Source organism: Pteronotus mesoamericanus, unplaced genomic scaffold (genome assembly GCF_021234165.1).
Source record: "Pteronotus mesoamericanus isolate MK-2021 breed Mesoamerican mustached bat unplaced genomic scaffold, CSHL_Meso_final contig_24, whole genome shotgun sequence".
In the NCBI taxonomy this organism is placed as follows: domain Eukaryota; kingdom Metazoa; phylum Chordata; class Mammalia; order Chiroptera; family Mormoopidae; genus Pteronotus; species Pteronotus mesoamericanus.
This window is the reverse complement of record NW_026555100.1, coordinates 28320632-28335000: the sequence shown is the minus strand read 5'-3', so window position 1 is coordinate 28335000 and position 14369 is coordinate 28320632. Positions and strand designations below refer to the sequence as shown.

At 41.3% G+C, this 14369-nt stretch overlaps 1 protein-coding gene across 2 annotated transcripts in view; it reads left to right on the top strand.

Annotated features, from left to right (window-relative positions):
- Positions 1-13108, top strand: part of IDE (insulin degrading enzyme) — a 92300-nt gene extending 79192 nt beyond the window's left edge. For both annotated transcript variants that reach the window (XM_054572860.1, XM_054572859.1), the window contains exons 20-25: positions 892-1059; positions 2472-2744; positions 3783-3844; positions 11317-11389; positions 12092-12159; positions 12835-13108. In XM_054572860.1, coding sequence (XP_054428835.1) covers positions 892-1059; positions 2472-2744; positions 3783-3844; positions 11317-11389; positions 12092-12159; positions 12835-12930 — 740 coding nt within the window. In that variant the 3' untranslated portion in view covers positions 12931-13108. The remainder of the gene's footprint in view (positions 1-891; positions 1060-2471; positions 2745-3782; positions 3845-11316; positions 11390-12091; positions 12160-12834) is intronic.
- The last annotated feature ends 1261 nt before the right edge of the window (positions 13109-14369 follow it).

The following is a 14369-nucleotide window of genomic DNA, read 5'->3' as shown; positions in this document are numbered from 1 at the left end:
GAAATGCATCTCCGTATCCCTTGTTAGTTTATACAGTTCTTAAAACCAGGGTCTGTGCCTGGCTTATTTGAGTAGCTACTACAGCGCCTCAAACAGACCATTACCTGAGGACATCATTGTTGGATGTGCAAGGGTACCTTGAGCACAGCTTTGTTGTTCTGTATCACCCGTCACCACAGACCTGGTAATGGTTCATTTCAGACTAGCGCTAGTTTGTTCCTCTGTCGCTGCAGTGTGACCGAGAGGAAGAATTAGGATTGGCCATTCAAAATCCACAGCACTTGTCCCTGATTGATGTGGCTCAGTTGGTTGGAGCATGGTCCCATAACCAAAAGGCTGAGGTAGTTTGATTCCCAGTCCAGGCACATGCCTGGGTCGCAGATTTGATCCCTGGTGGGGCACAGACGATCCCCAGTCTGGGCACGTACAGGAGGCAACCGGTCAATGTTTCTTCCACACGTCAGTGTTTCTCTCTCTCCCTTCCTCTCTAAAAGCAATGAAGAAATGTCCTTGGGTGAGGATGAAAAAAACCAAACACACCATAGCACTTGGTCATCAGGCAAAGTGATGCCAGTCTAAAAACAAAATTTCAAAGTGAAATCTTTCATAACTCTACTACATTTCCCGCCTTCTCTCCCCTCTCCTACGACCCCTCTCTCTTTTGTCTCTCAAATTCCCTTGCAGATTTCCCCACGCCCAAAAGTAACTCAGTTCACATCCCATTTTCAAAATACTAAGTGTTAAAAAATATTCTAATAAATTAATTGCAGGTTGGAATTGCCGAAAAACACCAATCAAATTGAACAACTTTTAAAAGTCAAACGAAACATTAACTTTATTAAACTCTAAATAATTGTTTGAATGTGCTACTCTCTTTTTGAAACTTTTTAGGAGGATGGTTTGTTTATCAGCAGAGGAATGAAGTTCACAATAACTGTGGCATCGAGATATACTACCAAACAGACATGCAGAGCACCTCGGAGAATATGTTTCTGGAGCTCTTCTGTCAGATCATCTCCGAGCCTTGCTTCAACACCCTGCGCACCAAGGAGCAGCTGGGTGAGAGGGAAGTGGGGGATAGCAGGTACCATAGACCTTGAGGAACAACCACTGTCCTTAGAGGACATACTCCACATGTAAGGTCCCCTAGCATGTTGCCTCAGGCATGCTCTATACAGAAAGACTTGTGAAAACCTTGTTTGTGGGGAATCCACTTGTAAAAGACAAGCAGTTATTATCTTATGGACATGAAAGCAGTTCTTAAGGAGATGACACTGTGTTTACATTACATGCATGTCAATAAAGAGGGCATTTTGGGTAGAGGTGAGAAGATGCTAAGGGCAGGCTGTTATGGGTGGCAAGGTGGAAAGCAAGTCATCCAGAGAAGCCTAGACTCAGTAAACTTGGGGTTCCCTGAGCGTGCAGATATTTTCTCTTATTCATCTTTGTATCCCAAGCTTGAGGCACGTAGGATGTGCTCAGTCAGTGTTTGTTGAGATGTTTCAGGCAGGGTTTTAGTCACTATTAAAAGTCTTGGAGATCCTAGGGTTTTGTCAAATGAGGAAAAGAAGGAGGAGGAGGAGGAGGAGGTCCAGTAATGACTGGGAAGAACCAGTGAAAAAGGATTTGGGTGAGTCTCTCCAAGCACCAGTCTGTTTTTAAACAACCACCTTCATAGATGCTAGACCATGAAAATAGATATTTTGGCTGGTCCTTCCCTTCAAGGATCTCACAATCTAATCAGGAGAGCAGATCTGTAAAGGGATAATTACAATTATAGTATAGAGTGATTTAAACTTTACAGGCTGCACTGAAGAGAGTTTCTTTCTCAGAAGTGGGACCCAGAGGCACCGCCTCTGTCAGAGGTGCGATGCGGGCAGAGCAGCTAAAGGAGGCAGGCCACAGCTTGACTTAGAAAAGATGTTACGTTCATACGATGTCAGTGGAAATAAGACCTTCAATTACTTGTGCTCTAGAGATTTATAGTCAGCATAGAGTTGGTCCAGGAATGGGTTACCCAACAGGAAATGCAATGGTAGAGGCAAGTCCACATGAGGAACTTGGATGTGAAAGGAAGCAGTGCTAGGACCACGTTAGGGGATGAAAACGTGTCCAGCATTTCTCAGGGATGGGAATAACTCTACCATAGATGGAAGGGGATTAGCTAGCAGATAATTAGGAGTTATGGGATGTTGAATTTGAATGATGAATAGAGGGATTTTTTTGGTTTTGGTTTTGGGTGTTTTTTTTAAAAGAAAAATTTGTCTCCACTTTCTGACTATTCTTTAAAGAGCTTCTTTGTTCTGTCCTTGGGACCTGAGGATATCCTAATTGCTCATATTTCCTCAGAGGTTAATATCATAAAACCCTAAAGTAGATTTTATTTCCTCTGACAGGATAATTTTTGAAAGATTAAAAGTGACCCGAGTCTCAAATGCCGAGGTCCTGACGGGCTGGCGTTTATGTTTCAGGCTATATCGTCTTCAGCGGTCCTCGTCGAGCCAACGGCATACAGGGCTTACGGTTCATCATCCAGTCGGAAAAGCCTCCTCACTACCTAGAAAGCAGAGTGGAGGCCTTTTTAATCACCATGGAAAAGTCCATAGAGGACATGACAGAAGAGGCCTTCCAAAAACACATTCAAGCACTAGCAATTCGTCGACTAGACAAACCAAAGAAACTGTCTGCCGAGTGTGCTAAATATTGGGGGGAAATCATCTCCCAGCAATACAATTTTGACAGAGGTAAGGCAAAATTAGAATCCCAACATTCATGGCACATAAGTGTAACATTTAAGGACATTGAGGCTTTTCTACAAAATGGTGTTCATTTTTTAGGTGATGGTCTAGTGCTGATTTGGGGGTGGGGGGGGCACAACACTTCTCAGGATGCATTATTTAACATGAATATTTCCTATTAGAAACTCTGTCTTTTTTTTCTTCTCTAGAACTAGAGCTGGACCTACCTGTATCTCATAATAATGCACTAATAATAAATCATATTTCACTTTTTGTGTTCAATCACTGTGCCCCCAAAGCTCTGAGCCTAGACATGTAGGTATCTATTTCCTGTAACACTAAAAAAAATGAAAAATTTGCAGGTTGAACTCTCTTGACACCAGCGCTACCGTGGAGGGACAGGAGTTCAAACATATGCCTTTAGGGCTCTCCAAAAATTTGTCAGTGCTCTTCAATTTGGAAGCGCTCTGCGCCCCAAAGCCTCCTGCTTGTCTGCTTCCTTTCACCTTTCTTCTAGAGAAGAGATTAACAGGGCTGTGCTAAGTGACACTAGAAGTCAGAGTTGGAGTGTTTTCTCATTCTGACACCCATAAACTGAAGGTCTTGGCCAACTCACCTTTTCTGGGCCTCTAGTTCCTTTCCTGTAATTTTTCTAGCAATTGTATTCATTATTAATATAGTACATACCACTTACTCAGCATTTGCCATTTGTCCTGGCTATGTGTTATTGTTATTTATCATTTTAATGAGTTCTCACTACAGCCACATGAAGTGGTTATTATCCCCAGTCTGCAGATGAGGAAACCGAGGCTCAAAAACGTAGAAGTGCCTAGCCCAAGATCCAACAGCTCATTTGTAGAGAGTCAGGATATCCTCTTAACTTTTTATTTGTAATTTATTCCCTCACTACTTGTAGGAGTAGATTGTCACTTAAAAATATGAATACCTAGGAGTGTTGAAGTGATGTATATTGTCATTTAGTGTAGTATTCTGGGGTGCTTAAAATGGGAATATTAATAAATTACTATATGATTACTTTTTCAGATAATACAGAAGTTGCATATTTAAAGACGCTTACCAAGGAAGATATCATCAAATTCTATAAGGTAAATTCAATTCATATATTTAGATTTTGACTGATAAGGAAATATTGTATGTGCTGTGTTGTGTGTTGGTTGCTGCTTTGAACCCATTCAGGCAGGATTTATGAAGGCGTTTTTATCGATGTGAGTATTTTTGACACATATTACTATTAGAAAAAAGAGACAATTCATACTGAACCCAGCACCATTTGCATCTCTCCCTGGACCCAGGACTGGGATGACTCTTCCTGGCTTCTAGATCCATCTCTTTAGGCTTCCCTTTGGTCCCTTCTCTCTGTTCCCCACCCTAGCCCATGAAGAACGTTGCTCATTTTGTTTGGTGGGAAGGAAGATCAATGAAAACAAATAGAACTTGAGAATTAGATTATTTTCCAATCTCAGACGATTATAAATTGTCTTCACGCATTTAGGTGCCACTGCGGCTGTTCCTTTACATAAATGACTGCTCACCTCTGAATTGTGCTCAGGGATCTTACTATGTTTGAATGCCTGTGCTCAGAGAAAGCTTGTCAGGAGGAAAGAGAGGTGTCACCATTATTAAAATTTTCCCAGTACAGCTTTAAGAGGTTATTAGCACATCTAAATTTTCCCCACCTGTAACGAAATTTTAAGGAGGGTAGCAAAAATTTTCTTTTTCTCTTTTTTTCCTTCTTCTCCCCCCTCTCCCTCCTTCAATCCTTCCCCACTTTGGTTTTGTCCATGAGTGCTTGCTATATGTTCCTTGACTTGCCCCTTCCCTTTCTTTTCCCCCCACCTACCCCTCCCGCCTTCCCTCTTGTCTCTGTTGGTTTCTTTTCCTTTCAGTGTTGCTGATCTTATTTTCCTTTCATCTTTGTTTTGTTGGTTAGGTTCTGCTTATAGGTGAGATCATATGGTATTTGTCTTCCACCCTCTGGCTTATTTCGCTTAACATAATGCTCTCTAGTTTCATCCATGCTGTCGCGAAGTTCAGTGGTTCTTTTTTTCTTTCTGCTGTGTAGTAGTCCATTGTGTAAGTGTACCATAATTTTTTGATCCAATCATCTACTGGTGAGCATTTAGGTTGCTTCCAACACTTAGCTATTGTAAATTGTGCTGCTATGAACATTGGGGTGCATAGGTTCTTTTGAATTGGCATTTTGGGATTCTTAGGGTATAGTCCCAGCAGGGGAATCACTGGATCAAAAGGCAGTTCCATTTTGAGCGTTTTGAAGAAATTCCACACTGCTTTCCACAATGGCTGCATCAGTCTGCATTCCCACCAACAGTGTACTGTGTTTCCTTGTCTCCACAGCCTCGCCAGCATCTGTTGTTTGTTGATCTGTTTATGATGGCCATTCTGACCGGTGTGAGGTGGTACCTCATTGTGGTTTTGATGCGCATTTCTCTGATGGCTAGTGATGCTGAGCATCCTTTCAAATGTCTCTTGGCCCTCTATCTCTTCCTTGGAAAAGCATCTGTCCAGTTTCTTTGCCCATTTTTTGATTGGATCGTTTGTCTTCTTGGAGTGGAGTTGAGTGAGTTCTTTATATATCTTGGAGATCAAACTTCTATCTGATGTATCATTAGCAAATATATTTTTCTATAGGGTTGGCTCCCTTTTCATTTTGCTAATGTTTTCTTTAGCCGTGCAGAAGCTTCTCATTTTGATGAGGTCCCACTTGTTTATTCTTTCCTTTATGTCCCTTGCTTTAGGAAACACATCGGTGAAAAAATTGCTGCGTGGGGTATCTGAGAGTTTCCTGCCAACGTTCTCCTCTAGGACTTTTATGGTGTTGCGACTTATTTTTAAGTTTTTTATCCATTTTGAGTTTATTTTTGTGTATGGTGTCAGCTGATGATCCAATTTCAATTTTTTGCATGTAACTGTCCAGCTCTCCCAACAGCATTTGTTGAAGAGGCTATTATTACTCCATTTCATGCTTCTGCCCCTTTGTCAAATATTAGTTGCCCATATAGGCCATATGGGCTTATTTCTGGGCTTTCTATTCTGTTCCACTGGTCTATGGGTCTGTTCTTGTACCAGTACCAGATTGTTTTGAGTATAGTGGCTTTGTAATATAGTTTCATGTCTGGTATTGTGATCCCTCCTACTTTGTTTTTCTTTCTCAAAATTGCTGCGGCTATTCAGGGTTGTTTATGGTTCCATATAAATTTTTGAAATGTCTGTTCTATTTCTGTGAAATACGTCATTGGTATCTTAATAGGGATTGCGTTGAATCTATAAATTGCTTTGGGTAGTATGGACATTTTGATGATATTAATTCTTCCAATCCATGAGCATGGTATATGCTTCCATTTTTTTATGTCTTCCTTAATTTCTTTCTTCAATGTTGTATAGTTTTCTGCATGCAAGTCTTTTACCTCCTTGGTTAAATTTATTCCTAGGTACTTTATTTTTCTTGTTGCTATATCGAATGGTATTTTTTTTCTGATTTCTTCTTCTTCTATTTCATTGCTGGTGTACAAAAATGCCTTCGATTTCTGAATATTGACTTTGTATCCTGCTGTTTTGCCAAATTCACTTACTAGGTTGAGTAGTTTTTTGGTGGAGTCCACAGGGTTTTCTATGTATACTATCATGTCATCGGCAAACAATGACAGTTTTACTTCCTCCTTTCCTATTTGAATGCCTTTTATTTCTTCTTCTTGTCTGACTGCTGTGGCTAGGACTTCCAATACGATGTTGAAAAGAAGTGGTGAAAGTGGACATCCTTGTCGTGTTTCCAATCTTAGTGGGAAAGCTTTTAGTTTTTGCCCATTGAGTATGATGTTGGCTGTAGGTTTTTCATATATGCCTTTATTACGTTGAGGAATGCCCCATTTATTCCCATTTTTCTGAGTGTTTTGATCATAAATGGGTGCTGTACCTTTTTGAATGCTTTTTCTGCATCTATCGAGATGATCATGTGGTTTTTGTCTTTTATTTATATGATGTATTACGTTTATTGACTTGCGTATATTGAACCATCCCTGCATCCCTGCGATGAATCCCACTTGATCGTGGTGGATAATCTTTCGAATGTATTGCTGGATGCGGTTTGCCAATATTTTGTTGAAGATTTTAGCATCTATGTTTATCAGTGAAATTGGCATGTAGTTTTCTTTCTTTGTAGGGTCTTTATCTGGTTTTGGGATTAGGGTGATGCTGACCTCATAAAAAGAGTCTGGGAGTCTTCCCTCCTCTTGGATTTTTTGGAATAGTCTGAGAAGGACAGGGGTTAGCTCTTCCTTAAATGTTTTGTAAAATTCTCCTGTGAAACCGTCCGGCCCTGGGCTTTTGTGTGCCGGGAGTTTCTTGATTACTGCTTCAATTTCCCCAACTGTTATCGGTCTGTTCAAGCTTTCTGTTTCTTCCTCCTTCGGTGTTGGAAGATTATACTTTTCTAGAAATTTGTCCATTCTATAGAGGTTTTCAAATCTTGGCATATAATTGTTCATAGTAGTTTCTTACAATCCTTTGTATTTCTGTGGTATCAGTTGTTATTTCTCCTCTTTCATTTCTGATATTATTTATTTGGGTCCTCTCCCTTTTTTTCTTGATGAGTCTGCTTAAAGGCTTGTCGACTTTATTTACCTTTTCAAAGAACCAGCTCCTGGATTGGTTGATCCTTTGAATTGTTCTTTTCATCTCTATGTCATTCAGTTCTGCTCTAATCTTGACTATTTCCTTCCTACTACTTGCTCTGGGATTTATTTGTTGTTGTTTCTCCAGTTCTTGAAGTTGTAGTGTTAGGTCTTTTATTTGAAATGTTTCTATCTTTTTTAGGTAAGCCTGTATTGCTATGAACTTCCCTCTCAGGACTGCCTTTGCTGTGTCCCATAGGTTTTAGACTGTTGTCTGTTCATTTTCATTTGTTTCCAGAAATGTTTTGATTTCTTCTCATATCTCATTATTGACCCATTCATTGTTTAATAGTCTACTGCTCAGTCTCCATGAGTTTGCAAGTTTTTGAAGTTTCTCTTTGAGGTTGATTTCCAGCTTCAAGCCCTTGTGGTCTGAGAAAAAGCTTGGTATTATTTCAATTTTCCTGAATTTGCTGAGGCTTTGTTTGTGTCCTATCAAGTGGTCTATCTTTGAAAAAGTTCCATGCGCATTTGAAAAGTATGTGTGTTTTGCTTCTTTGGGATGTAAGGTTCTATATATGTCAGTTAAGTCCATTTGATTCAGTGCGTCATTCAGCTCCACAATATCCTTATTGATGTTTTGTTTTGAAGATCTTTCCATTTTTGACAATGGGGTGTTGTCAAACACCCTACTATCAGTGTGTTGCTGTCTATATCTTTTTTGAAGTTGTCCAAGATTTTCCTTATATACTTGGGTGCTCCTATGGTGGGAGCATATAAGTTTACAATGTTTATGTCTTCTTGACAGATTCTTCCTTTAAGTATTATAAAGTGTCCCTCTGGGTCTCTTTTTATGGCCTTTGTTTTGAAAGCTATTTTATCTCATGTAAGTATTGCTATCCCTGCTTTCTTCTCTTGCCCATTTGCCTGGAATATTTTTTCCATACCTTTACTTTCAATCTGTGTAGGTCTTTTGTTCTGAGGTGGGTCTCTTGTAGGCAGTATATGTGTGGGTCATGTTTTCTTATCCATTCAGCTACCCTGTGTCTTTTGATTGGGGCATTTAGTCCATTTACATTGAGAGTTATTACTAATAGAAACCTATTCATTTCTTCTCTTTGTACCTGTGGTTTTCTTTTTCTTACTCTTTTTCTGCATCTTCTTAAACCAGTCCCCTTAGCATATCTTGTAGTGCTGGTTTGGTAGAGATGCATTCTTTTAGCCTTCCTTTGTCTGGGAAACTCCTTATTTCCCCTTCTGTTTTAATTGAGAGCCTTACTGGGTAGAGCAACCTTGGCTGTAGGCCCTTGCTTTTCATGGCTTGGAATCTTTGTTGCCATTCCCTTCTGGCTGGTAGTGTTTTTGTTGAGAAGTCAGCTCCTAGCCATATCAGGGCTCCCTTGTATGTTACTCCCTGTTTCTCCCTTGCTGCATTGAGGATTCTCTCTTTGTCTTTGATATTTGCCATTTTAATGATGATGTGTCTTGGAGTGGGCCTCCTTGGGTCCCTCTTGAATGGGGAAAATTATAAGGAGGGTAGCAAAAATTTTCTTAAGTAGGTATATAATGTGTGATAAGCATGCTACATGCAGAAATTAAAAGTTTTTACTACAGTAGAATTGTACTATGAGAGAGAGAGAGAGAGAGAGAGAGAGAGAGAGAGAGAGAGAGAGAGAGAGAGAGGTATTTTGTAATATAATAGGACCTCTGAATAAAGTACTTTTATGTCTACTTGGAAGGATAGAGAGCAAAGTTACAGTCTGTAATTACCATAGTACCATAGAACAGTATCCCAGCTAGGGTTCTAGTCACTTCTCCTGGTTCATACCTGATTTATTAGGTACTAATTGTTTGGTCAGGAACTCAGTCTCACCCTATGCTAACGTCTCTTGGGGAGAGAAATCATCTACTTCATTAATTTTCAGGGATACATTGTAACAATACAATACAACAATACAAGAGTCAATACATGCAGTTCTCATTAAAATGATTTTGTGAAATTGCTTATACAGTGAAGGCTAATCACATTTTTCTCCTATATTGGCGTTTCCAAAACCTATTTGCTCACCAGTGTTGGTGCTGGGTGGGAGGGTGAGGAGAAGGAAATATCCCAACCGCAAGGTGCTCTTTCCTAGAGGAAAATGGTGACCTTACCCTGTCTGCCAGTCATTTACACTTATTCCCCCAAACCTCCTGCGAAACTCTAAGGCCACTGTCCTTTGTATGTGCAAACAAATATCAATATGACCAGTAACGCCTAAGCAATATGAAAAGTAAGATGATACAATTTTAGTTTCAAAATTTGACAGTGAAAGCCAGTATTTTGAATGCATCTTTTTGTAACAATGAGATAGAAGCTTGTCAGCCATGGACGTGCCGGAGCAAGTTATTTTCTTTACTTCACAATTCCCCTTGCATTGTGTAAAGGATGATAAGAGTCATCTAGACTGCTCTTGGTCTTTTGCTGTAATAGTCTTTAAAATATTAGTACATTTTGATACGAGGCAGGCGATATGTGTATGTAGGCGCGACGGATGTATGGGAAATCTCTTCCACTCGGTTTTGCTGTGAACCTGAACCTGCTTTTACAAATAAAATTATTAAAATAGAAACGGATATGTAAAAGTTTATGCATATTCTGTTAATTAAAATATATGACACAGAATTTTGATCTGAAATACAATCCCAGGCGAGCTTTGTGTAGATGGAGAGAGAGCCGCACGGTGGGGGCGGGGGGCGGGGCAGAGCTGGGGGTGGGGACACAGCACACGCCGCTGCTTTTCACTGGCCTGGGGCGCCCCGAAGGGAGCGGCCGGCCTCGCGTGGTGCTCTCCGCTCCTCTAGCGGCCCTTTCAGCCGTGGGAGTAGCAGCAGGAGCGCATGTGGCCTCCGAACACAGACCCAGGGCTCAGCGCCATCACCAGCCAGCTGGCTCTGTGACCTTGGCCAAGTCGCTTAAGCATCTAAGCCTCGGTTTCTCTATTTACAAAACAGGAAATCTTTGGAATATTGATTGAAACAAGGTGTTTAAAGTGATTGGCACTTACTGCTGTTTAATAAAGAGTCTCTGTTATTGTTCTCTTTGTTAGTAATACTCAGTCCTAGGGTTTTTAAATGTTCTAAGTAGTGTTTTAAATCAGAATACATTTTCTTCCTGCTGTGTTACAGGTTTTAATGGTGTTTATCTACTACTTTAGACTGTTAAGCTCTGAGGTTAGGTCTGTTCTCAGTTGCCTACAAAAGAAGGTGATCGTGCTCAGCCCTTTTTGGTTTCTAAGACATTTATTATGTGTTCATGGAAGCAGCTAAGGGGAATCCCTCAATCAAAGTAACGTGGTGGGACGGAGCGAGCAAGCCGGCCTCACTTCCAATACCGCCCCCTACAAGCTGTGTGCTGCCAGCAGGTCATCACACCTCTTCGTGTTTTGGAGTTTGTGTCTCTAAAACAGGAGTCATCACAATGCTTAGCTTACAGAGACCCAAGTGAGCTAACATAGGGAAGCACTTGACACAAGGCAGGTTTCAGTAAATATTAGTGTCCTCCTCTTTTGGTAGATGAGGAACCACCGCAGTGACCTGAGGCAGAATCTGAGAAGGTTCTTAGAGGAGTAGGCTTTGTGGTCATCCCTTGGCTGAGTCTCAGCACCGCACCCCAAAGAGTACCAGGCTTGGTTTGTAATCCCAGCCTGGCTACTTACTGAGCACGTCACTTAATCTTCTTGGGCTCATTCTTCTTATTAGTAAAATGGGGTTAAGAGTAATTCTTGCTTAATCTTCGTAGAGTTTAAATGAAATACTGTAAGTGCTGGAAAAGGAAAGGAAGCACCTTTTCTGTTTCTGGTGAGGGTCTGATTCTTCACAGTTGAAAGAGAGCCCCTTTTTGTTCCTTAGTGGGGCAAAAGTGTGACTTTGCCATTTTTTCTGCCTAGGAAATGTTGGCAGTAGATGCCCCAAGGAGACATAAGGTGTCCGTCCATGTTCTTGCCAGAGAAATGGATTCTTGTGAGTATTGAATGTGGCCTTTTTAAAAAATATGTATTTTTAGACACATGATAGCTGTCCCTTGCCATAGCCACATCCTTTATGGAGCACCAGGAAGTAAGAAAGCACAGAAGGGGAACCAGCTGGAGATGGGTCCGCTCTAGCAAAGCACAAATAAAGGAGAGGGCAACGAGGCAGGAAAGGAGAGCGCCAACACCAGATGGCACAATGCTGGGCTGGCCGCAGCGCTGTGAGGAAACACAGCAGGTTGCTAGAGGACATCTCCAGAGAAGCAGCGTGGAATGCTGGGTGTGGGGAGGAAGGGCAAGGAGTTTATCCGCTCGGTCCCTCCTGTCTCCTGTCTCCTGTCTCCACCTGGCCAAGGTTTGCCCCGGAACCATTCATTCCGTGGCCTCTGGGTTGTTGTGGTGGCCAGAGCTTCGGGATCCAGTGAGGTCAGACCTGGGCACTGAAATTGCTGCTGCCAAGGCTTTATTGACCATGGTAACAGCGTGAGCCATCACTGGCGACACTCCAGGTAGGAGGCAGGACAGGCCGCAGGGCCGTGGGGAACAGGCATCCTGAGAGGATATGGGAAGCACGTGAACCGGGTCTGATACTGTTTTTAATGAGTTGAGTCTGGTTTCAATATTTTTTTTGAAAGTTACTCTTGTGTGCTAATATCGATAAATGCAAAGCGTTAACTCCTTCATTTTCTTATAGGTCCTGTGGTCGGAGAGTTCCCCTGTCAAAATGATATAAATTTGTCACAAGCGCCACCCTTGCCACAAGTAAGAAATGTAAATGTTATGTTAGATTGCTCTGTTAGAGGGCTTACTAGTTAGAAGGAGCCTGTCATCCGGACACGTAAGACCTAGAAGCTTCGGGTCACCAGGTATTTGAGCCTCTGCTGAAGGTCGCCCTACAAGCCTGGTCCCCGTTCTTTTGACAGCTCCCAGGGGGCAGATCTTCCTTTTCAGCTGCACAGACACTGAGCCCTGCCCTCGCCTGCCTTTGTCTCTGGCTTGAACAGTGTGTTACTCTGCCATGAGGCCTCTCCAGCCACTTCTGTCCCCAGCCCCTTCCATGCTGCCTGCATATTTGAATCATCTGGAGAAGCTGGCATTTACCTGCAGGAGGAGGAAAACCGGCCCTGTAATCAGGCTGGGGGGGCACATGCACGTGGGCACTCTGCCGGGGCCTCGGCGCCAAGCAAGCCCCTCGTGTGCAGCCCTGTGCACCCGGGAGAGAGCCGAGAGTCTTCCCCGGGCCACAGTCCCTCGGGGACCCTGCCATAGTTTTGTGTAGACCCTCTGGCCCTGCTGATTCAGGAGGAGAGGTCAGCAGGTCGTAATATATGGGGTAGAAACCGGTGTGCGTGCAAAACAAAAAAAGAAAAATGTCTCTGTCCTATTCAGTTCTGCTTTTTAGGCTAAATATACTAAGAGGAAACTTTTTCTTTGCAGCCTGAAGTGATTCAGAACATGACCGAGTTCAAGCGTGGTTTGCCACTGTTTCCCCTCGTGAAGCCACATATTAACTTCATGGCTGCCAAGCTCTGAGGACCCCCCGCGGGCGGTGACAAGCGAGTGGACGCGTTCCCGAGTCTCCCAGGGGCTCGGAAACCGGCTTGGCCACTTTACTAGTTTCTGGTTCCCTGTTAGAGACACAAACAGAAAAAGAGATGTCAGATGTCATTATGTAGAAATATTAAAAATCCAAAGTAATTAAATTACAAAATCTTATAGATGTAGAATATTTTTAAAATACATGCCTCTTAAATATTTTAAAAAAGTTTTTCATTACTAAGACAAATTTCCCTTATATAACAATACTTAAAATGATGAATGGTATTCCTATAGAATCTTCCTTCCCTACTCTGTAAAATAGTTACTTGTTAGAAGAAAATGTTACCTTTTTTAAAAAGCCTCCTAGGTTGACAGGAAAGGCTTAAAAACATTTAGAAAGGCAGGCCTCACACGAGGAAGCCTGTCTTTTTAAAAATTGATCCTCACATTTGCTTTCTACTTGATGGTCTCATGTAAATCAATGGAGAACATACATTTGGCACATACAGAACAAAGTAATGTAATTTTCTTTTATTAGTGAAATTGCTGATTATAAGGCATGGTTTTAACCTTTTTATAAAATTTGAACATGTTTTTTATTCAAACTAGTCCTGGAAAACCCTAGAACACCCTACTTATTTATAGCACTAGAAATACACACTTACCTTACATCAGTTTTGTCCCAAATTGAATTTCTCAGGATTACTGTGATTTGTTTCTTTCCGATTGAATTATACCGACATTCTTGTTGTTCATAGTTGGTTTGCAGTGGTGTCCACCGGTTTTACTTTTCCCCATCAACACGTTACTGTGTCCGACAAGTACAGATAGACTGAACTTCAGGTCCCGCTGTGTGTGTGACATGCTTTTCCAGCATCAGCTACTGCAGACACCTGTCCCTTTTTACTACCGTGAAGTGCAGTGAGTATATAAACCAAAATATTTGCCCCATTATGAATTTAAAAGGCAACAAATACAAGGCCACCTTTTTGGAGGTATAGAAAAAATAAAGCCTTGGATTTTCAAATAGCATGATCTCCATAAGATTCAAATCCACTTTTACTCCCAGTCTAATATTGCCGTAGTATTGTTATTTTTTTAAATATATAATTATAAACATACAAACACACACATGATGACTGGAGTGGACTTCTAAAAAATATTTTTCTCATGAGATACTATTTTAGATGAAATTGTTACTATAGATTTAACGGCTGTTTTGAGATATTTACTGTTATTAAAACCTCAAGAGATATTGTGAATATGCTTTCCCATACAGGCACTAGGAACAGTAAGTGGGCCTGTTGTCCACTAACTCAGGCAAAGTAAAGAACGGCATTTTCAAGTCACATTTTACCTCCATATGCGTTGATTTGCTAGGATTTCTCTCTGTAGATTCATGTCTTTTCACATCTTAAGTTTTCACATTTGCC